This window comes from Mirounga leonina, unplaced genomic scaffold (genome assembly GCF_011800145.1).
Source record: "Mirounga leonina isolate KUSES-001 unplaced genomic scaffold, KU_Mleo_1.0 Mir_114, whole genome shotgun sequence".
Lineage (NCBI taxonomy): Eukaryota > Metazoa > Chordata > Mammalia > Carnivora > Phocidae > Mirounga > Mirounga leonina.
In genome coordinates, this window is record NW_023270265.1 from 3,338,191 (window position 1) to 3,363,453 (window position 25,263).

The 25,263-nt window shown below is 38.6% G+C and overlaps 1 protein-coding gene across 6 annotated transcripts in view; it reads left to right on the plus strand.

Moving 5' to 3' along the window:
* The first annotated feature begins 18 nt into the window (after nt 1-18).
* SAMD8 (sterile alpha motif domain containing 8) overlaps nt 19-25,263 on the plus strand; it is a 38,590-nt gene continuing 13,345 nt past the window's right edge. The window contains exons 1-4 of one of the 6 annotated variants that reach the window (XM_035022380.1): nt 1,779-1,819; nt 12,453-12,494; nt 15,305-15,354; nt 20,193-20,785. In XM_035022380.1, coding sequence (XP_034878271.1) covers nt 20,208-20,785 — 578 coding nt within the window. In that variant the 5' untranslated portion in view covers nt 1,779-1,819; nt 12,453-12,494; nt 15,305-15,354; nt 20,193-20,207. Of the gene's footprint in view, nt 103-1,623; nt 1,820-12,051; nt 12,495-15,304; nt 15,355-20,192; nt 20,786-25,263 lie in introns of those variants that run through there. The other 5 variants (XM_035022392.1, XM_035022371.1, XM_035022387.1 and 2 more) reach the window with 5 other exon arrangements.

Genomic DNA, 25,263 nt, shown 5'->3' on the forward strand with positions numbered 1-25,263 from the left:
CTCAGCAAGTCACAGAGGCCTCCAGAAAGAACAGGACATTTTTTCCCCAAGTCACCCACCTAACCCCAAACTCCGTGACAACATGGAATCAGTCATATCTCTGTAAGTCACTTTACATTTCTACCTCAGTTTCTTCAACTGTAAAGTAAGGATAATTACACCTACCTGAAAGAATTATGAGGATTAAATGAAACAAAGGATATTCTGTGTTTAACACATAGTAGATGCCTAAGAAACATTTGTTGAACTACTAGGGTTAGGGCCCTGAATAAGGCTATTTAGTTCTGAAGACTGAGTTAAAGTGGAGATCCAGGGTGGAGCAGGGGGTGGTTGGTTTCAACAATGAATGATTAAAAAAAAAGCTCTGCAGGTCTGGGTGGGCCACAAACTGGGTGGGAACCATATGGCTGCTGAGTGAGCCTGTGGATTATGCAGCTCAGGGGGGAAGTTTCCTGCATTGTAGAGTCAGAGAAATATGGAGAGGAGGCATGGAGGATTTCATCTAAAGGATGCTCATGGGGTTTGTGGGGGAAGGTTTGAACAATGGTTCTATAATTAAAATAGCTGGTTTCTCAAAAGAGAAGGCTGAAATGGGCCATGTATATCAAAGTGGGGAGAAGGGAAGTGAATGTGGCCTTAGACCTTCTGAAGAGCCAAAGGGACTGTCATCAGAAACATTTTTGGGGTGGAGATTCCCCTGCTTACAAGGGCTTTTGCCCCCACAACAGAAACTGAGAAGGGTCTATATCTGTCCTTCTGTCAGAGCCAGTTACCTGCAGAAGAGGTAAGATGACTTGCCCACTCTCAGGTGACTTCATGAAGGCCCTGATGGGATGGAAGGAGTATGAGCTGCAGTGGGAAGGCTCCCAGCTGCCCCTGGTCTTGAGTCCAGCTTGAGGGTAAGGGCTACACCAGGGGATCCGGTGGGAGAAGTATGCACTCATGTCCACTCTAGAACCTGTCTCCACCCCATCAGAGCCACTGAAGTCTGCCCTGCACTTGATGAGGAAGACAGTCAAGGAGGATTTGGAGCCCAGGTTGCAGGTGGTTTGGGATTTGGCTTATGCCAATTCTAGGCCTGGGTTGGGGACTTTCCGAAAATAGAGAGGAGCAGATTCTGAAGTTAGACAGATTTAAGCAGGAATACTAGCTTTAGGACATATTAACTGCGGTACCTCAAGCAGGTTACCTGGCCCTTCTGTGTTATAATACCCTGCAAAGTTGGCACAAAGATTAAGCGAGATATTTATATAGCATTTGGAATAAGGACTGTCAGAAAGTAAAAGGGCAATAAATGGTAATAATGATCATTGGATGCTGGCTCTTGCGGAGGAGCTGGCTCCCTCCAAAGGAATTTGGTAACCTCTTCTTGCTCCCATACCTCATCTACTAATCTCATAGGCCCCAGGCCATTTTCACCAGCCCCTTATTTTCTCCCACTTTGGCGCTCGGGCTGACGCATGCGCTCTCGGGTTTCCTCGCCGCGGTTTTCCTTCCCTCGCCCATCTTGAATCCCGCGACCCTTCCGGTTTGGGCCCCGCCCCCGCCGGTATGGCTCCGCCTCACGCCCATAGGGCCCCTCCCCCCGAAGCAGTTCCGGTTCGGATTCCAGTGGCTGCGGGAGCCGCAGAGACTAGCCGAAGCGATGCCTGCGCGCAGCCGCCACCGCCCCCGCCTCCACGCCGGCTCGCCTCCCCGGCCTCCGCCTCCGCCGCTCGAGGCGCTTCACGCTGGCCAGGCCCGAAGGGCCGGTGATTGCGACGGCGGCTCGGACGCCGACTCGGAGGTGGGTCGGGGAAGCCCGACTCGGACCGCGGAGGTGAGCGGGATCAGTGCCTGAGGAGAGGGGAGTTTGGGGAGCGCCCGCAGCCGGGGATGAGTTGGGAGTCAGGGGCGGAGCCGGGCTGCCTAGGACTGGGATCCGGAGGGGCCGCAGGAGACGGTTGCGGGAGCCGGGAGAGTCTGCTCTAGAATGGAATCTGGGAAATGGAGGCTGTTGAGCCGAGGGCCTGAGGAGGGTGACGACGGCTGGAGGCTGAGGGGCGAGGGTAGCGGGAGACCTGAGGGAGAGGTGGCTTTGAAGAGGCAAGGGCTTGGAGGGTATGGGAAGCCGAGTAGTGAGGGAAGCACATGCAAGGGGTTCCGCGGGAATGAGGGGCCGGAGGAAGGGATGCTTGGGGATTTGGAGGTGGGGGCGAGGGATCGGAGCAGCCAGGACCGCGGGCGGTATTATGGCCTGGCGAGAGAGACGGGACCGGGTTGTGACGGACGTGGTAGCTGACCGAAGGTGCGGGGCGGGGGGAGGTTTGCTAATTAGGAGAAGGATTTAGGTTTGATTGGAAGAGGGAGGGGCTGTCTGTTAGGAAGTCATCTGACCTGCAGGGCCCGAAAAAGAGAAATGGGGTCAAGAAAGAAAAGGAGCCCTTGGGGATCTAATTCAAGACTTGGCATTTTCACAGGTGTCTTTGAAAGCGCCGAAGATCACTAGGGTAATATGCTTGGATTGTGGGGCTTTCTCGTTTGTAGACAGTGGATCCTTTTAAGAATCTGGGACGGTGTTGAACACTGATTTGCCGCAACGGCTGGGGGAAAGTAGTAAAAAGGAAGTGATGTTTGGAAAAGATAGCGAAAGGAGTGATTCTGACAATAAAGATATCATTTGGGGGCGCCTGGGTGGCTCAGTTGGTTGGGCGACTGCCTTCGGCTCAGGTCATGATCCTGGAGTCCCGGGATCGAGTCCCGCATCGGGCTCCCTGCTCGGCGGGGGGTCTGCTTCTCCCTCTGCCCTCTTCCCTCTCATGCTCTCTCTCTCTCATTTTCTCTCTCTCAAATAAATAAATAAAATCTTTAAAAAGAAGATATCATTTGGGTTTCTTCTAACAGTAATAGTGTGGGTTTTTTCTTTGTATTTTTTTTTCTTAAAGTTTACTTTAGATACCAGACAAGTTTAGATCTTTAAGAAAAAAGATTTAATACGTTACCTTTAAATTTAAAAAAAGCAGAACAAGAATTTGGACACTTAGGTTTTACAGATACTCCGTATTGACTGGTTACACTTTGACAACTTGAGTTGACACGTATATTTACTACAGGGTAAAAATATGGTCAGTGCAGGTGTCTGGTTAAAAGAGTTTATAAAACTACAGTTGACCCTTGAACAGCAGGGGTTTAGAAGCATGCAGTCATAATCCCCTATAACTTTTGGCTCTCCAAAAACTTAGCTAATAGCCTGTTGACCAGGAGCCTTACTGATAACATAAACAGTTAACACATTTTATAAATTATGTGTATTATGTATTATATTCTTATAATAAAGTAACCTAGAGCAAAGAAAATCATATGGGAGAGAAAATAAATTTACAGGACTGCACTGTATTTATTTTTTAAAAATCTGCTTATACGTGAACCCGTACAATTCAAACCCTGTTGTTCAAGGGTCAGCTGTATATGTGAAATCACCACAGTCCGGGTATACCAGCTCTTTCTCTCACTCATAACTCCAGGATTGGGGTCTCTTGAAAATTGAAGGGGTACTTTTGACAAGTTTGCAGGACCAATATTAATGCAATTTTGCATATATTGTATGAATAATATATTTTTTTAAGATTTTAATTATTTATTTGACAGAGAGAGAGACAGCGAGAGAGGGAACACAAGCAGGGAGAGTGGGAGAGGGAGAAGCAGGCTTCCCGCCGAGCAGGGAGCCGGATGCGGGGCTTGATCCCAGGACCCTGGGATCATGACCTGAGCCGAAGGCGGATGCTTAACAACTGAGCCACCCAGGCGCCCCTGAATAATATTTTTAATAGAGTGATCTAGAAAAATAAGAATAGAGGGTGCTTGTAGTAGGCAGTAAACAGAACTGGGATAGGTGGGTACCATAGATACCTTTTATAGAAGACATAGTACCAAAACAATAATTGTGCCAGAAAAATGATTGCAATACTTACATTCACTTTAGTAGAAATAAGTTAGTTTCCTTTTGTAATTGTTAAGTTATAACATGGCTTCAGGAAGTCTTTAGCTATGTTTCATAAGATTACTTTTACAACTTTTTATTTGGTTATACATTTTGCAAATTCGTTGGCCATTTCAAAACAAACTTTTAATCAAGTGTTTCTTCTCTAAACGGGTATCTACTGTTTAATCTTCATGCAGTGAAAATGTACTGATTGCAAAATCTTTTAAATATTTATGTGTATAGATTGTGTCATATCTTCAGTGTACTAGTAATTATTTCTTCAAAGGAGAGATAAATTCTCTTTCCTTTAACTGTTGTCAAAAGATTAACTCCCTTTTCTCTAATTTAATACAAATGATCTTTAGTTGGAAGTTACATAGTATTACTGTTGTTTATGTTTCTGCTTAACCGACACCAGACTGAGATTCTCTAAAGACCATGTCTTCATACTTAGCTCTAAATAAAAGTCTCAGCATTTAAAAATTTATGGAATTGAACTGAAATAGAACTCTCTATTAAGGTTACATCTTAATATTACTATGAAATTAAGTAAACCATTAAATGGAGTTGTACAATTAATATATTAGCATGCCTAATAGTTATTTTTGTTTCCCTTTGACAGTTCTCACACTTAGTTGTAAAGAAAATCAGTTTTGTGCTTGAGCAGTTTCCCTAAGACAAGAAGAAGCCATCATGACCACAATGGCAGAATGTGCAGATATACTTAGATAAATCAGTTTTGATTTCAGTAGTACTCTCCATTCTGTAAAGACTCTAATTCACATTGCACAACTACTTGTAAACATTCTTATTTTGTTAACCACTAAATCTTCACTGCTTTTTCAAAACTTTGCCATAGCTGATTTAGAGACATTTTCGTGGCTTTTTTGAGAATTGAAGTTTGAACATTGTTTTTGAGAAGTTGTTGTATCACAGATGTTCTAATGAATATTATTATTATTTTGTCTTATAAGAATGACTATATTAATTAGATATTCTTTGAAAATTCTTACCTCCAGGCCTGAAGGATATGAAGTTAATAGTAGTGTGAATCTAACATGGCCATTAATCATGACAGTGATTCTTACTTTAGGTCTTACTGTCCTCTTAGCTTTAGGAAGTCCAGAAGTTAACAAAAATTGGAGAGCATGAACCAGACTCGCTTGGAGATCAATTCGGTGTTTACGTGATGCTTCTGTCACTGGTTCGTAATTTGTTATATGAGTATGGGATATGGATTTGTGACAGACTGTGGTGTCAATATTCCTCCCCCCATATATACAGTACCATCATCACTGGATCTTAAGCCTGACCCCTTTTAGCTGACTCTAGACTTCATGCCTCCGTATTGAAATGTTCTGTTACTTCACTACACACTGGGTCCTCCCAGTAATAAAATCACTTCAGTACAGAATGTAACATGAGTTTATCTTTGCTCTTGGTTAGGACAGTAGAAACTGGGAAAACTTGTTTACAGTAGTTTACTTGTTAACAATAGTTTAATCACAGTGTTTCACAGAACAGTTTTTTATCCTGTGTACCTCAAAGGGGTGTTGTGAAGGCAGTGACCTCTATTTATATTTGTCTCAAATTTTTATAGTAGGTTTAATTAAGCATTTGAATTGTGGCAGTGGTCAAGAGAGGTACTAATGTATCTATTATCTTGACCCTTTGTTCTCTTAAAATTCTTGACAGCTAAGGCATTCTAGTAGGAGATGAGAACCATGAATTCTAATTTCGGGTCTTCTTATAAGTGAAACTGTATCACTGAGTTATTGGAAATGCCTGCAAATTAGTGGTAGTTTGAGACTAAATTAAATCGATGTCAGTTTCATCAATATAATATTGTCATAAAAGTCAAAGATTGCCAGAACCATACTTTATTTTTTTTAAGTTTTTTTTGTTTTTTTTTTTAAAGATTTTATTTATTTATTTGAGAGAGAGAATGAGATAGAGAGAGAGAGCATGAGAGGGGGGAGGGTCAGAGAGAGAGGCAGACTCCCTGATGTACAGGGAGCCCGACGTGGGACTCGATCCCAGGACTCCAGGATCATGACCTGAGCCGAAGGCAGTCGCTTAACCAACTGAGCCACCCAGGCACCCACAGAACCATACTTTAAATTGGGGGCCCAAGTCTGGTATATTTTCGCAATATTGTAATAGATTTTGAAATCTTGAGCCAGTTTCTCCTTTTCCATTATGTTGATTTGATTTGGAGGTGTAGCATATATAAAAATAAAGATTTTACTAATCATTATGTCAAACCACTAGCCTTTCTAAATATCATTTTAGTGATTAGAATAAGAACTAGAATTTTATATACTTCTTTGCTGGTGTATTTCTTTGTACTGGCATACAGCCAGATCAGGAACCCTTCATCAAATTTACTACTAAATTTTCATCATTGTGTAAAAACTTTTACTGTAACTGAGGATTTAAACTGGGCAGTGTTATCTATTAGATTCTTACTCGTTGAGCTGAGACGGTTTTGGATGTGATACAGAATTAGGTGCAACCTGCTAGTGGGAGTCTTAGTCTAAAGGCAAGTTGGAGCCAGAAAAAGTTTGTGTTCTTTGGTATACATGACAACTTTTTTTTTTTAAAATAGCATAGTAAGAGTGCATGGTCCAGGCAGCAAAAAATATCTGAGAACTGAAGTACAGCCTTTCTTCAAATGTGCTGCCCCAAACTCTACTGCTTAAAAGTGGAACATAACAAAACAGTAGAGAATCACTGCTAGAGTTTCAAAAATTGATGGAAGAAATTGGTTCAGGGTCTTCGTAACTGTCTTGTAATTATAGAAGATTTCATAGATGTTTTGGAAACAATGCTCTGTGCTTATTAAGAAAAAGTAAACTATTTTTAGATAAATATAAAGAGACAATAATAGTTTTGTGTTTGCTCAATGAAAAAATTTTAATTTAGAATTAAAGAAAATAAAGATGAGATTAGAAAAAAAAGCTTCATAGTCCTAAATACTACAGACTGCAGAGTTAAATGCCCAAAGTAAACTTTGTCCTTCTACATTGTAATTTAGGCTTTTTACTTTCATAGAAATTAATTTTGTGCTCTGGTTTATGGATCTGCAGACTGGTATGATTTGTCTCTGTTGTGTGCATTATAATTAAGCTTTATTAGGTAAAATTAGACTTAAGCTTATTTTAGTGTGAGTTCAATTATAATGTATAATTGCCTGAAGGGGAATATAGTAACATTAACTTTATATAATTTTAAAAAATCTCTTCACCCTTTTTTTCTCTTGAGATGTGGATATTATTTTTTAGGTTTTATACATCACTTGAAAATTATAATTTTTAAAAATTTTACTGAAGGGGGGGGCACCTGGGTGGCTCAGTTGGTTGGAGGACTGCCTTCAGCTCGGGTCATGATCCCAGGGTACTGAGATCGAGCCCCGCCTCAGCAGGGGAGTCTGCTTCTCCCACTCCCCCTGCTCGTGTTCTCCCTCTCGTTCACTCCCTCTCTCTTTCAAATAAATTAAAAAAAAGAGTTGAATGCTTAAAAATAAAATTTTACTGTAGGGGTGCCTGGGTCACTCAGTTGGTTAAGCATCTGACTTCAGCTCTCATCATGGATTGGGCCCCACTTTGGGCTCCATGCTCATAGCAAGGAGTCTGCTTGTCCCTCTGCCCCTCCCCAGGCTTGTGCTCTCTCCCACCCCCCCAAATAAATAAAATCTTTTAAAAAATAAAAAATAAATAAAAATTTTACTGTATACCAAATCAGTAATAACTTTCAAAAATAGCACATTTTATATTTATAATTTTTTTTTTATTTTTTTTTATTTGACAGAGAGAGACACAGTGAGAGAGGGAACACAAGCAGGGGGAGTGGGAGAGGGAGAAGCAGGCTTCCTGGCTGAGCAGGGAGCCCGATGCGGGGCTTGATCCCAGGACCCCAGGATCACGACCTGAGCCGAAGGCAGATGCTTACCGACTGAGCCACCCAGGCGCCCCACATTTTATATTTATAAATCAAGTTTCATCAGTTGTTCTAAATTCCTTTAGGGGCATTTTAATGTATGATTTTTAAAGACGGTGTATGTTTTTTAAAGAAGATAATTGCTTCAGGCTGTACTCTAGTATTTTATTTTATTTTATTTTTAAAAATTTTATTTATTTATTTGACAGAGAGAGAGAGAAAGCGAGAGAGGGAACACAAGCAGGGGGAGTGGGAAAGGGAGGAGCAGGCTTCCCACTGAGCAGGGAGCCCAATGCGGGGCTCGATCCCAGGACCCTGAGATCATGACCTGAGCCAAAGGCAGTCGCTTAGCCGACTGAGTCACCCAGGCGCCCCTGTACTCTAGTATTTTAGAGTACACATGGTCAAGTGAAACCACAAGGAAAATCCATATTTAAAACGACTGTCACCATATGAACCTAGGCATTGTTTCTATAAGACACACAGAAAGTAAAGTTTTCATTTTACTGATATCCTTTGTGGGTTTTTTTGTTTTGTTTTTTAGATTTATTTATTTATTTATTTTAGAGCACACAGAGGGAGGGGCAGAGGGAGAGGGAGAGAATCTCAAGCAGACTCCTCAACTGAGCACAGAGCGCAGGAGGGGCTCAATCCCACAGCCCTGAGATCGCGACCAGAGCCGAAATTAAGAGTTGAACACTTAACCAACTGAGCCACCTGCGTGCTCCTGTTGATACATCCTTTGTATTCTAAAGATTGCATAATGATAAATTAGAAACACATAACCAAATTAGGTGTTTGCATAATTAAAACCAGCAGGATAGTTTGTGTCTTTCCAGTTATTAGTACCTGTCACTTGAGGAAATTTTCCCAATTTCTTCCCAAATTGTTAGAAGTATAGAATACTTATTTTTTTTTAAGATTTTATTTATTTGTTAGAGCACAAGCAAGGGGAGCTGCAGGGAGTGGGAAAACCAGGTTCTCCTCTGAGCAAGAAGCCTGATATGGGCTCTATCCCAGGACCCCGGGATCATGACCTAAGCCAAAGGCAGACGCTTAACCGGCTGAACCACCCAAGCGTCCCTAAGATTTTATTTTTAAGTAATCTCTACACCCAATGTGGGGCTCAAACCTACAACCCCGAGATCAAGAGTCATATGCTCCACTGACAGAACCAGCCAGGCACCCCTAGAAGTACTTTTAGATAGGACAATAATCAGTTGCATCAACCTATAACATTTTTTTAGAGGTTGTTATGCTCTTGTTGAAATATTTTTATTAAGTTAAACTTGGTATTAAACAAGTCTTTATATGAGGAACTCCTGTTGAGTTGAATTCTACTCTGATTAACTGGAATCACTGTTGTTATTTTGGTTTTTTGTTTACGTTATTTTATTACACTGTTGATTCCCTAAAAGGTAATTCCACCTTGAGCAAAACCTTTATAAGACTTTACAATTGTTTTCAAATACTCAAAATTATTTCATATTAACCCAAAGATTTCAAAAGTTAAGAGTGGGTTTGACTATTAATTATAGATGACTATCCTAATGATTTAATTTCAGGCCTAGGGCAACACTAGCAAAAAGAGGAGTTGATGAGGATGACAATACTAGCTTACATTTACTGAGCAGTTTGTATTTGCCAAGCATTATTATAAGTGCATTACATGTATTATTCCAGGTAATCTTAACAAGGCTGTGGAGTAAGAACTAATATTCTCTCCATTCTCTTCCAGAGCCAGCATTCTTAACTACTATGCTTTCTGGGTTTTATATCAAATTCTGTTGCAGAATAGCTGTCTGAAATTTATTTAACTTTCAAGCCTTTATTGTTTCTGAAAAATTATACTGGATCTTTCAGATCATTCCTAATTCTACCATTTTAAGAATTCTGTCATCCTGATTTACAAAACATTATATGTTTAATGTTTCTAATTAGTTCTGTTTGTAATCTCTTGGTCTCAAAGTATAAAGGTTAAGTCATTTTCTAAAGTCATACTGTTAATGGGTGATGGAGCTGGATATATAATCAGATGTTCTTTTGGAATTCTTGGTCTTGTTAGTTGCCTCAGTATTTCTTACCTTTTATTTAGTGTGTATATGTATACATGGGTTAATAGTTGAATTTAATTGATTTTTGAAATTTTCTATTCATATCTATTTGTGTGATGTGCTTCAAACAGTTGAGAAGTAATATTGTTTTCATTTTCTTTAAGATTTTATTTACCTATTTGAGAGAGTGAGCGAGAGAGAAAGAGAGAGAGTGCACTAGCAGGGAGAGGAGCAGAGGGAGAGGGAGAAGCAGACTCCCAGCTGAACAGGGAGCCCAATGCGGGGCTCAGTCCTGGAACTCCGGGATCATGACCCAAGCCGAAGGCAGATGCCCAACCGACTGAGCCACCCTAGCACCCCTTGTCATTTTCTTGAGTCTTTTCCCTTTGGATATCAAGTATTACATGCTCATTGTATAAAATTCAGGAATTTTAGAAATATTTAAGGTAGAGAGTGAAAGAGTTCACTGGAGGAGTAACTATTAATAGTTGGACATTTTACTTATTTAAAGATATATGCATAGGCTACATGTACTATTTTTTAGGACATTTTGCTCCTTTAAAAGTTTTTTCAACTTTAATTTTGAAATAATTAGATTCACAGGAAGTTGTGTATATAGTACAGAGAGATCCCACTTACCCTTCACTCAAGTTACCTCACTAGTTATATCTTACATAGTTATAGAACAGTATCAAGACCATTCAAAATGTGTGTATAGTTGTGTGTCATTTTATCATGAGTAGATTTGTTTAACCATTGTACCAATCAAGATATAGAGGGGCGCCTATATTTGTCAGATACACAGGTGCGCCATTGCACACAAGCAGGGGGAGCGACAGACAGAGGGAGAGGGAGAAGCAGGCTCCCCAATGAGCAGGGAGCCCGACGCAGGAGTCGATCCGAGGACCCTGCGATCATGACCTGAGCCGAAGGCAGACTCTTAACCGACTGAGCCACCCAGGTGTACCTCATATATCTTCTTTGATGACAAGCCTATTTATATGTCTTTTGCCCATTTTTTCATTGAATTTTTGGTTTTTTTACTGTTGAATTTTGGGAATTCTTTATATGTTCTAGATATGGGTCCTTTCTCAGGTATGTGGTTTGTCCAGGGAGTAATAGGGAAAAGTATGTCTACTCCATCTTCCCACAAGCAGAAGTCTACATATGCTGGGGTTTTGTTTTTTTTTTTTAAAGATTTTATTTACTTATTTGACAGGGACACAGTGAGAGAGGGAACACAAGCAGGGGGAATGGGAGAGGGAGAAGCAGGCTCCCTGCTTAACAACTGAGTCACCCAGGCGCCCCTACATATGCTGTTTTTAAAAATGTATTTGTCAGAAAGAGTGTAATCGCTGCCATTTTTTCATCTCGTGTAGTATTTCCTTCATCTCTTGCATCATCATTTTTCATCATCATTTTTTCATCATCATTTCATCATTTTCATCTCTCACATCATCATTTTTCATCATCATTTTTTAGAAGCTGTTTCCTTCATTCAGTCTCTTAAATACTTTTATGCTAGCTTCAGTCCTTACAATCTGTTTTACACTTTTCCGACAATTATTCTCTGTAAAGCACACGCATTATGTGATCCTCTTGTTCAAGAATCTCTAGTGTCCAGGGGTGTCTGGGTGGCTCAGTCATTGGGCGTCTACCTTTGGCTCAGGTCATGATCCCAGGATCCTGGGATCGAGCCCGGCATCGCGGTCCCTGCTCAGCCAGGAAGCCTGCTTCTCCCTCTCCCACTACCCCCTGCTTGTGTTCCTTCTCTTGCTGTGTCTCTGTCAAATAAATAAAATCTTAAAAAAAAAAAAAAAGAATCTCTCGTGTCTATAGAATATTCTGAACTTGACAATTAAAGGTTTCCATGATCTAGCCCCAATTTATATATATATATATATATTTTTTTTAACATTTTATTTATTTATTTGACAGAGAGAGAGAGCAAGTGTGCTTACAAACAGGGGAGTGGCAGGCAAAGGGAGAGGGAGAAGCAGGCTCCCCACAGAGCAGGGGAAGCCCGATGTGGGACTCAATCCCAGGACTCTGAGATCATGCATGACCTGAGCCGAAGGCAGTCACTTAACCAACTGAGCCACCCAGGCGCCCCCAATTTCTATTTTCAACTTAATATTCCAGTACTCCCTTATGCCCTGTGAACACTAATGGTTCTTCATTGTTTTTTGTTTTCATACCCTTGTTCATGCAGTTTTCCTCTACTGGTGTACTTTTATTTCTCCATCTCTATCCACAGTTTCATCTCTCCTTAAAGGCTCAGCTCAGATGTCACTTCCAAGAACTCTTCTGATCTTACCAACTGGAAATAACTTCTCTTTTACAACTCCCTTAACTTTCCAATTTTTTTAAACGTTTCATTAAGTAAACTGCTTTGTTATGTTTTATGGATTAAGCGAGCTAATGTATATAAAGAACTAGCAGCTGTAATTGATTTTACCTTTTTTTAAAAAATGACTTTCTTTAATATCCCTTTCTAGATTAAAATCATTGGGGGCAGGCTCTGTTTCAGATTCATCTAGGTAAGTGCCACTTGCCTAGTGCAATACCCTTCCCATGGTATGTGCACAATAAATATTTAATAGGTGAACAAACATAACATGAGGGCATTTTAATACTGTCTTTATCCCCAATGCCTTATTACTTGACATCTGCATATAGCAGACAGTAAATGTTTGAGACTAAACAGTGTAAAATTTGTGATTCAAAAAGCTTCCATCAAAAAAAGAAAGCTTTCATCATTAGGCAGTCTCATTTATGTAACCTTTATGTACTGTAACTGAAAACCTTTGATAAATTCCTCTGCTGATAACTAGAAAATATTTAATATTTATGAGATTCAATCCCTACAGAAGTACAAGAGCCTTCAGCTTATGTGAGATGGTGTGGTGTAGTGAGTAAGAGCATGGACTTTGAAATGAGATTGCCTGGGTTGAAAACTTGTCTGTAGTAGTTACTAGTACACATTTATCTTGGCAAGTTATTTAATCCATCTGCTTCAGTTATCTCATCTGTAAAGTGAGGAAGATAATAATGCCTACTTTATATGGTTGTGAGAATTATTTGAGCATACAAGTAAAACACTGAACACTTCCTGGCACTTTGTAAAAGTCTTAAAATGTTAGCTCATCTAATTATTGCCTCTTGTTACTTCCTGAAAATGCACTGAACACAGGTCAGAATTTAGAGTGTGTGATTTAGGATATAGATACAGAGACTACTTAAAAATAAAGTCAAGAATAAAAAAATTTAAATAAAAAATAAATAAATAAAGTCTTAAAAAAAAAAAAAAGATAAAACAGGTCCAGTCAGGCAGAGTCCCCAAAGCAACTAGGCAAAGATCAAGCAGGAATTATTATTGCTATTATTATTATTGTTATTATTAAATGAAATCACATGTGAAATAACCGTGGATGGTGTCTGACCTGTAATAGATATTCATAAGTGTTAGTTTCCTTCTATTAGCTCGCTCTTTCCCCCCTCATTTTACAGATTAGGTATTTAGATGCCACAGAGTTTAGTCACCTAAAGTGTTAATATTAATGAAATTAAGCTCCAAGAATTTTGACAACCAGTTTGCTGCTCTTCACCATATCATGCTGCTTTTCCTTAAAGCTAAAGGACGGGTTGAAAATAAAGCTGTTAAATCCTACCAGGGACTTACAGATTTAAAAATATTATAGTTTTTTTTTTTAGCATTCTTACTATATTTTGAAGACTTATTTCCTTATAATTATCAGAAATACATAAATTGTGGATAAATTTGATCAGTTATTTAAAAATAATAAAAATTTTCAGGGCACATCGATGGCTCAGTGGTTAAGCATCTGACTCGGTTTTGGTGCAGGTCGTGATCTCATGGGTCATGAGATCAAGCCCTGGGGGCTCCCTGCTCAGTGAGGAGTCTGCTTAAAGATTCTCTCCCTCTGCCGCTCCCCTGCTCGCTCTTTCGCGCACTCTCTCTCAAATAAATAAATCTTAAAAAATAAAATAATAAAAATTCTCTATTTTCTGGGTATTAGGTTTTGGTATTATAAACAGATTCTAAAGAATTATTTTTAGTATAAAATAAATGCAGTTTTTCTTAATACATATCAGCAGTCAACCCTAGAGTGTGATACTTCTTTACCAGCAGTTCTATGTATATGTTTAACTGTTTTATTCAGTTGTATCATTTAGATTATAATATAGGAGAGACAGCTATTCAACACAAAATTAACATATAATGGATAAAATAAGATGTGTGTGAAGGGACTTGAAAGGTTAAATGTTAGCTAAGCCAGAAATAGAAGAACAAGCAGAATTAGATTGGATGGTCTAATATAGTGCTTCAGAATCACTTCGGGAGCTTTTAAAAAATGCAGATGTCAAGCTTCTGTCCCCTCAGGGATTCTGATCCAATTGTTCTGGGGTGGGGCATGGGCAGTAGAACAGGCATGTTTTTAAACTTCAGATTATTCAGATGTGTAGCCAGGTTGAAAACCATTGTATATATCAATTCCTTGGAGCATAGGCAAAGGAGTCAAAGGCTTTTAAGATTTGTTTATTTATTTATTTATTTGTCAGAGAGAGAAAGAGAAAGAGCACAAGCAGGGGGAACAGCAGGCAGAGGGAGAAGCAGGTTCCCCACTGAGCAGGGAGCCCTCGATCCCAGGACCCTGAGATCAAGAGTCACATGCTCTTCCAACTGAGCCAGCCAGGCACCCCAACTTTTTTAGTGTCTTTTGAGATAATCATGTGGTTTCCCTGTTTTAGCTTATTAATATGGTGAATTATTTCAATTTTCAAGTGTTAAACTAACTTTGCATTCCTGGGATAAATACCACTTGGTTATGATGTATTAATTCTTTCTTAAATATTGTTGGATTTGATTGCCTAAGATTTTAAAATTTTTGCATCTATGTTCTTAAAGGGCTATCAGGCTATAGTTTATTTTCTTCTTGTGCTGTCTTTGCCTGGTTTTGGTATTAGGGTAATACTGGCCTTATGGAATGAATTCAGAAATATTATCTCCTTGGGGCACTTGGGTGACTCAGTCAGTTAAAAATCTGACTCTTGATTTCGTCTCAGGTCATGATCTCAGGATGGTAAGATCATTTCCCATGTTAGGATTCTCTCTCTCCCTCTCCCTCTACTCCCTTCCCCTCCCTCAAAGAAAGAAAGGAAGGAAGGAAGAAAAGAAAGGAAAGAGAAGAAAAGAAAAAAGAAAAGAAAGAGGGAAAGATTGGTTCTCTCCTTTTCTGGAAGATAGGAAAAAATGATATTTCTTGTATTTCATTTTGAATAATTCCTATTGTTATGTCTTCAAGTTTATTATTCTTATCTTTTACAGATAAGAATCAGCTGTTAATCCCATCCAGCATATTTTTCATTGCATATATTGTAAGTTCATCTTTAGAAGTTAGAATTGAATGTTCTTTGTGTCCATGTCTAATTTTTTGAACATACGTAATAGAGTTCTTATAACTTAGTTAATTTCCTTGTCTGCTAATTCTATTATTTGTATCAGTTTTGGGTCAATTTTGGCTGATTGGTTTTCTATTCATTATAGGTGAATTTTCCTACTTTACATGTCTGGTAATCTTTGATTGGATGCCAGATATTATGGATTTTATCTGGTGCTGAATACTTTTGTATTCCTAGTAATATTCTTGAGCTTTGTTGTGGGAGGTAGTTAAATTACTGGAAAACAATTTGATCCTTTTGGATCTTGCTTTTAAGATTTGTTTGGCTGGACCAGAGACATGTTCATTCTAGGGCAGGGTTTCTCAATATCAGCACTATAACATTTGGATCAGTTAATTCTTTGTTGTGAAGGGCTATGCTGTGCTTTGTAAAATTTTAACAGCAACCTTTAGGTGACCCCCCCAGTTGTGACAACCAATAATGTCTCCAGAAATTGCCAAATGTGGGGAGGGGTGGCAAATTGCTCCCAGTTGAATAACTACTGCTTTAAGATTGATTTTGTCTCACTACTATGACAAGATCTTCCTGTGTGCTTTGCCCAATGCCCCATGGATTGTGAGATTTTCTTTTTTTTTTTTTTCCAGTCTGGCTGTTTGGGGTAGGCACTTTTATTGGTCTTCTGTGTATATTGGATGTTGTTCCCCCCTAATCTTTCTGGGTGGTTCTTTTTTCTGTCCTATTTTGTTTCCTCATGTATATGTGATAATCAGTATTCAGCTGCATATTCAAGGGAGAGTCTGCAGATCTCTGGGGTTCTGTTTTAGTCTTTTTTAGTTACTATAACAAAATTACTAAAATTACTGTAGACTGAGTGGCTTAAACAAAACACACTTATTTCTCACAGTTCTGGAGCCTGAGGAGTCCAAGATCAAAACCCAGCAGATTTAGTGTCTGGTGAGGGCCTGCCTCCTGCTTCATAGTCAGTCATCTTCTAGCTCTGTCTTTAAATGGTGGAAGGGGTGATAAAACTCTCTGGGATATCTCATATAAGGGAACTAATCCCATTTATGGGGGTTCTGCCTCATGACCTAATCACCTCCTAATTGTGGGCTAGGATATCAACATATGAATTTTGGGGAGACACAAACATTCAGTCCATAACAAGTTCTCTCTGTTCATCTTTCTGCTCTCCAGTATTCTATTTCATGAACACTAGCCACCTGGATCTCCCCAAACTCTCAGCTCCATCTCCTCAACTCAGCAAGTCTGCCAGGCCTCACCCATTTTGTGTCCTGTGCCACACATCACTTGGAAGCTCTCAAGGCAGGGGCGCCTGGGTGGCTCAGTCGTTAGGCGCTTGCCTTCGGCTCTGGTCAGGAAGCCTGCTTCTCCCTCTCCCACTCCCCCTGCTTGTGTTTCTTCTCTCTGTGTTTCTCTCTGTCAAATAAATAAAAAATCTCTTATGTATCTATGTAGATATATATAAAAAAAAACCTCTCAAGGCAGTAAGCTGGGGCAGTAGGGTTACTTTGTTTCCCGTCTTTCAGGGATCTTTTTTGTCTGATGCCCAATGTCTTAAAGCTAGTTTTTCTCCCCCCCCCCCCCCCATATATTTTGTCTATTATTTGGTTGTTTGAGGTGGGTGGGTAAATTTGGTCCCTCTTATTATATCTTGGTCAGAAACAGTCCCTTTAACTGATAATTTATTCATATTAATTATTGATTAAAGTTGAAAGTGTTCTGGGGCGCCTGGGTGGCTCAGTCGGTTAAGCGTCTGGCTCTTGATTTGGGCTCAGGTCATGATCTCAGGGTCATGAGATAAGAGTCCTGCATCAGGCTCTACGCTCACGTGGAACTTGCTTGGGATTCTTTCCCTCTCCCTCTGCCCCTCCCCCTCAAAAAAAAAAAAAAAAGCTGAAAGTGTTTTTAAAAACTTACTAACCTAATTTCTTCATTTTTTGGATTTGTATGAAACTTCAAACTCTCCTGTTTCATGTAGTTTCTATGGCACAATAGAAATATTAAATTGGCCCTAAAGCCTTTTATCATCTTTTTAATATACCTCTTTAGAGGAGGTTTTCACAGTGTTAGCTAAATATGGGTCTCTAACTATATGTGGTAGCATACAATTAAAGGACATGTCCTGACCTGATGAAGCACATTAGTGGAGTGTGTCATGTTTTTAGGGCATTGCCACAGCAGGCTCAAAGACTTCCAGAAGGCTTCCTTGTGTAACTCATATTTTCTAGCAGCTAAAGCACCAGTTTCAAAGCCTGTTTGTTAGCCTGATTGAGGGTGTAGAGAACTGGTGATATAAGACGGGGGAAAAAAACTATGAGAGAGAAGATCATTTTGAGCAGTGTATGAGACAAAACCATACTGAAGGATAATGCTACAAGGATGGGAGTGACTTGGAACCCATTGATGGTAAGCTGTTTGAGAAAGGAGAAAGGCAGCAGAATAGAAAATAAAATGACAGAAGAAATCTGGCCTTTTTGTGTGTGAGATGAGCTTACCAAATTTGCTACATTGTTACTGCTACAGAGTTTGTTGCATGTGCTTGTTGGATATTCAAAGATGAAATAATTTATTCAGAGCATATCTTGGGAAAAAGATGTATGTAGTGGGTGGGATGAAACCATCTGGGTATATATATGAACTAAAACAGCAAAATGATATTTTATTTTATTTTATTTTTAAAATATTTTATTTATTTATTTGACAGAGAGAGAGCACAAGAAGGGAGAGTGGTAGACAGAGGGAGAAGGAGAAGCAGGCTCCCTGCTGAGCAGGGAGCCTGAATTGGGGCTCGATCCCAGCACCCTGGGATTATGACCTGAGCCGAAGGCAGACGCTTAATGACTGAGCCACCCAGGCGCCCCGCAAAATGATATTTTAATGGAATTTTATATATGTAATAACTTATATAAAATGATATACATTAGTATGTATAAAATTCAGTGTTACACTGCATAAAACGTGTAATTCCTTGGCCTTAGGAAAGGCAGTGTAGCTAGAAAGAGCTGAGTAAGAGAGACTTCTTGTAGCTGTATAGTATATAAGAATTAGACAGCCTTTTAAAACATACAGATCCTTATAGGTGGATGTGCTGTTAATTTCCTCAGACTGAAAAGCTGTTGTGGATTGATAGTATGAAAAACTCTGTTTGGAAACAAAATAGGATTTAAGGCTTCCAAAAACTAGGATTGCTTTTTAGCAATTAAGAAATATTTAGTGAGTGTTTCTTGCTGGCTGAGTATTTCTGATGGTGTAAGTGGTGCTCATGTAGTTAAGTATCTGCCTTTTTCAAGTGATTATGAGTCTTCGTGGCAAAAGTTTGCGTGGATAGGGGAAGAAAGGAGGACAGTAGCAGTTTTTCACTTTTTTCAGCATAAGTAAGCATAGAAGGTTTTTCATAGCCAGATATACATGTTATAAAGAAATGATAAACACCAAAATCAAGAATTATTTTATCTGGAAAGGGGGAGGAAGAGGATGATATCAGAGGGGGACAGTCACTTGTATTGATGTTTTGGTTTGGGCTTTTTAAAGCAAACTTTTAAAATATAGTTTAACATATGTAGAGAAAAGTGTAGATCATGAGTATACAGCTTCTTGAATTTTTAGAAAGTGAACAGACCTGTATAACTAATACCCAGATTAAGAAACAGAACATCTGTATTGGAATTATTTTATATTTTTTTTCAAGCTGGGTAATGGGCACATGGGTATTTCTTGTATCATTCTTTGTTGTTGTTGTTGTTATGCTTTAAAAAAGTTTGCCTACTGTGTTTTTTAAAAAATCATCTCAGAAGGAAATAGGATCTTCAGAAATCTGGAAAATGTCATAAAACCCACATGCTTTAGTAATTGAGAAAACATACTTTAGGGAAATAGGGTTTTTTTGATGTAGGCCTTTGTCTCCTGTGTATCTTATAAACCTGATAGAGGCCCAAGTTACTGAAAGTTTTAAAATGGGAAAAGAACATAAACAGAACTGTGTGGATCAAAGTAGTAAAAATTATTAGTACTTCTTGAAACAGTCATTATTGGCCTTTTACAAGCCAATATAAAGTTTGGGTCCTCAAATTTGTGAGTACATCAAAATGACAGTTTTCTTTTAAAAACTTTGTCACTGAAATCTCAGTGATAGTTTAAGAAGGAAATTGCTTATTCGGTTCTATAATGGTATATTCAAGGTATAGGATGAACTGAGCTATTAAGATATAGATATTCATATTTGGTTTATAGGCTTTATATCTATTGTAGAAATCGTTATTTGTATAGTGGATAGAAATATGTTTAAGGACTTTCCTAAAACTAGTTATCTGTCTGCCTTTGTGTTGTTTTTTGTTTTTGTTTTGTTTTCTCATTTTGGAGAAGTAGGAGATACTTATTCAATCAAACATGAAGATTTCTGAAATTTGTTTTATTTTTATGCATTGCATATCTTTCTATATCTCATTTTATGAAAAGCATTAATATATGATTTTTCTCAATTATTCCAACAGTAGGCTTTTTCTAATTAAATTATGGTTGCTATGGTATGGAAAGGCCATTTGTAGAGTAATTTTTTGTAAAAATGTTTAGTCATTAGCCTTCTGCTGTTGGGTTTATATGCATAAAATTATTAGAATGTTAATCTACTGAAAACCAATCATTGAGTAATTTTTGTTCCTTTTACTCTCTTCTAGAAGCCAGTAGATCAATGTAAATAAATTATTGTTTCTGGTGTGTTTACATGTATTTGGTCTTAAAGGAGTTGTTAGGACACACTGAAGTTTCTGTTTTGTTTTCCTCTTTTCCCTGGACAGGCAGTGGAGGAGGAAATGGCTGTTCCTAATCACCTCTGTATTCGTCGCTGGACTACCAAGCATGTAGCTGTTTGGCTAAAGGATGAAGGCTTTTTTGAATATGTGGACATTTTATGTAATAAGCATCGACTTGATGGAATCACATTATTAACATTGACTGAATATGATCTCCGGTCTCCTCCTCTGGAAATCAAAATCTTAGGGGACATTAAAAGGTTAATGCTTTCAGTCCGAAAATTGCAGAAAATACATATTGATGTTTTAGAAGAGATGAGATACAACAGTGACAGTCCCATGGGTTCCATGACACCTTTCATCAGTGCTCTTCAGAGCACAGAGTGGCTCTGTAATGGGGAGCCTTCACATGACTGTGATGGACCCATCACTGATTTGAATTCTGATCAGTACCAGTACATGAATGGTAAAAACAAACATTCTATTCGAAGATTGGACCCAGAGTACTGGAAGACCATATTGAGTTGTATATATGTTTTTATAGTATTTGGGTTTACATCTTTCATTATGGTTATAGTCCATGAACGAGTGCCTGATATGCAGACCTACCCACCACTCCCAGATATCTTCTTAGACAGGTAAGTTTTGTTTCTAGTTGCCAAGTTTGTAGAAAATTGCTATAACAGCAATTGATAATAGTGTATTTATGATAATTATGTTGTTTATTATTATTTTGGTTGATATACACTTTCTGTTTACTTTATCTGGTAATACATGAAGTTGTGCTTTGAAATTGCCTTTTTGTCCTAGAGTAAATTAGACCTTAGGCCTATGTGAGTGGGAAAGGCTACTGCTTAGTTTTTTTTTTTTTTTTTTAATAGCTATATTATAGCTCCTTGGGCAGTTCAGATTGTAAAAGGGTTTCGTGGAATGTTTTCTCTAATAAATGAAATTTGGTTACATTTTTTTTATGATGAACGGGTTTCAGCCTTTCCAAAAGTAGGGGGAGGGCTCCTCTATCACCACGTAAATTGAAATTATCATAAATAGTACAAACTGATTCATTGATAGTATCTTGTTTTTATGAAATGCTGAGTATATAAAAAAGAATATAGTATATGCATATGAAAAATAAGAATAGAACAAAATTCAAAACTATTAGTTTTTATATTTGTGATTTTTTAAAGCTTTTAAAGTTTGTAGAGCTTTCTTGTTTGTTTTTATAAAATGTTTTACCCTTCTGAAAGTGCCTTATAGTATATGTTTTTGTTTTTAAGAGTTTATTTATTTATTTGACAGAGAGAGACAGCGAGAGAGGGCACACAAGCAGGGGGAGTGGGAGAGGGAGAAGCAGGCTTCCCGCCGAGCAGGGAGCCTGATACGGGGCTCGATCCCAGGACCCCAGGATCATGACCTGAGCCAAAGGCTTACTGACTGAACCACCCAGGCACCCCTAGTACATGTTTTTTTAAAATGAAATGAATCAAAGTATCCATATTAAGATGTCAGAATGACGTACATACCGTATTTTGTTCCTTTCAAACCCTGACTAAAAGTATAGTAAAGAGGGGTTTTTTTTGTTTAAGTTGTAAGCCTACAAGGATGGGGCAGATAAGAGAGGAGAAAGCAGTCATACATTTTTGGAAGTTTGAAAGTAGATGGATGAGTGGCAACTAACGGACCTAAAATAACCTAATTCTAAAACAGCAGTTAGGAAAACAAAACCAACCCAGTCTATGTTACAGATTTCTCAAAGTTCTGGATACTGCAGGTGAAAGGGTGGTGCTAAAATAAGAAGAATTGAGTGAAAACTGTTTAAGAAGCTGTTAGATCCCTGTTCTATACAGTTTTCCCAACTATAAAGAGAAGAACTTAAGGAAGTAAGGAAGAAAGCATATGGATATCTGGGGAAAGAGTATTCTAGGCAGAGGAAATGGCAAGGTGCAAAAATCCTGAATTGGTAGTATACTTAGCATGTTCAGGAAACAGCAAGTGAGGGATGGGGAGAACAGTTGGAGATGAAGTCTGAGAGGAGACAGGAATCCAGATTGTATAGTGACTTGTAGACCATATTATGCACTTTAGTTTTCATTCTGAATGAAAAGGGAAGCCGTTGGAAAGTATTTAAGAGAAGAGTACAGTGGTCTAACTTCCATTTTAAAAGGTAACTGTAGTTGTTGTACTGAGAATTGCCTGGGTATGGATGTGGGTGTGGGAAAGCAGGGATTAAATTACTGAATTCATCTAGACAGAAATGAGGTGAACTGGATGAGGATAGTAGTGGGAGAGATGGTGTGAAAGAGTCAAGTTCTATTCATATATTTAGAAAGTGCAGCCAACAAGATTTGCTGATAGATTTGCATGTAAGGTGTAAGAAAAAGAAAAGTCAAGGATTACTCTTAAGATTTTTGACCTGAGTATCTGGAAGGATGGAGTTGCCCTTTACAGAGATGGGAAGATTGTGGAAGAAGCTGAGTTGGAGAGAAAAATAAGGATTTGGTTTTGGACATGTCGAATTTGAGATATCTTTTACACAAAAGCAGACGTCACATAAGAGATGGAAAGATGATTTCTTTCTCTGGATTTCAGAGAGATACAGGCTGAAATTTGGAAGTTGCCAAAATAGGTAAAGCCATGATGTAAGATAAGATCTTCTAGGGAATGAGTTTGGAAGAGGAAAGAAGATTGAAGATGGAGCCCAAGAACATTTTAACAGAAGTCTGAGAAGTTAGGCAAAACCAGCAAAGACAACTGAAAATGTCAGGGCAGAAAGAGAAAGTAGTATCCTGGAAGCCAACTTAAAAGAAGTATTGTAAGGGGCGCCTGGGTGGCTCAGTCATTAAGCGTCTGCCTTCGGCTCAGGTCGTGATCCCAGGGTCCTGGGATCGAGTCCCACATCAGGCTCCCTGCTCGGCGGGAAGCCTGCTTCTCCCTCTGCCACTCCCCCTGCTTGTGTTCCCTCTCTCGCTGTGTCTCTCTCTTCAAATAAATAAATAAAATCTTAAAAAAAAAAAAAAGTATTGTAAGAGGGCAGGAATAATTAATAATTAACTGTGTCAAGTTCTGCTGAGGGATCAAGTAAAATGGATAATTGGCCACTGGATTTAGCAACGTGTTGGTTATCTGTGACCTTCACAAGAGTTAATAAGAACAAAAGCTAATTGTTATGGGTTCAAAAGAGAATAGGAGACTTTCTGGAATTTACCTAAAGATATATATCCACAAATATGAAACAACATATATACAAAGTTATTCATTGTGACGTTATTTGTAGTAATTGTAAATACTGGAAATAATCTAAATGCTTATCAATGGAAAACTGGTTGGATATACTATAGTACATCTATATAGCAGAGTACTATTTAATCAAAGAAGAGTGAGGAAGATTTCTAAGAACTGATTTGAACTGGTTTTCAGTGTGGGGCAAGGAAAGTATAAAATGAGTGAAACAACTCTTGTTCCATAAAGCAAGGGAGTGCACAAAACAAATGAAAGCATGTCAAAAGAGCATATGAGTTGGTTTGAAGGGGCTTGCACTGATCAAACTGGGACAGTTGGAACATAAAAAAGCATAATGATGGTAGTAGATTCTAATATATTGAGTAAGAGAATCTGTGAATCCATAGTGATAAAAAGCGGTGGGTTGAGAGGGGATATTCTTCAAAATAATACGAATAAACATAGATGGCCTATTTTGCAACATCCAGCATAGTAATTGATTCAGGCAAGTCATCAGTAGATGCTGAACTCATTAGGTGAAAGGTCAAAGATATTCACATAATCTGAAAATATCACACATATTACTTAATTACAGGGAGAAAAAGGTACCTTTACAATGGCGTGATCTGACATGCATCGTTTTAACCACATGATCAAATGTAGCATTGCTATTGGACAAAGTGACATGTGCATTGGAGGTGATGTTCACAACATCACCTATATAATAATCTTACCCCCCCCAAATATAACCTAAATCTAATCATGAGGAAATTATCAGACAAATCCAGAACATGGAACAGTTCTGAGGCTGAGGTTTTATATAGACTATAACCAAGGCATAGTGGGAGAAAGGAGGAAAACTGGCCTGGAAGAAAAATGAGGATCTTATTTTTAAAGTATACAATTCAGTGGTTTTTAGTATATTTGCAGTTGTGCAACTATCACCACTAATTCCAGGACATTTTCATCACCCCAGAAAGAAACTCCTATCCATTATCAGTCCCATTCCATTCCCTCCTCCCTCCATTCCATTTCTGTATCTGTGGATTTGTCTATTCTGGACATTTCATGTAAATGGAATCATACAATATGTGGCCTTTGTTTGTGATTGGCTTCTTTGATTTAGCATAATGTCTTCAAGATTCATCCATATAGTAGTATGTATCAGTACTTATTCCTCTTTATTACAGAATAATATTCCATTATATGGATATACTACATTTTGTTTATTTGTTCATCAGTTGATGAATGGTTGTTCACTTTTTGGCTACTGTTAATAATGCTGCTTATGAACATTTATGTACAAAGTTTTGTGTAGACCTATATGTGATTCTCAGTTTGCAATGGGATTTGAAAGTTTTGCCTAACTCTCTATAGTGCCTCCCACTACAAATCTTCATGCTCTTAAGCATGGAAGCTTTATTCATAGGAGAATTATAGTTGGTGCTGTCAGTGTTCTTTTTCATTTTCTCAGATCTCTTTTTCGTTTTCTTGCACACGGATACTCCCAACATCCAGCAAATGTGTCTCTGTTGAAAAGCTGCATCTGAGCTGTTGAACACATTTTACCTGCTTGGAAAGAGAGGCAAACATGCTTAGGACTTTACATCCCCCCAGCAACAGCCCTTAACCAATGACTGATGAGATGGGGTATAAATATTTTCTCTTTACTCTATTTGGGACAACTTTTACGTCAGACCTACACTGTCTCACAAATTCTCCACAGGATTGAGCGATAGTTAACCCTTGCCATAGTTACTCCACAAGGCTTTGTTTAATGTCTCACCCTTGCCTTGCTTACTTGCCTTCCTGATCTCATTTCCTCACTACACTAAGGTTACTCTTGGAAACACTCCTACTCACTTTCACACTGGTCTTTATTTCAGAGTCTGCTTCT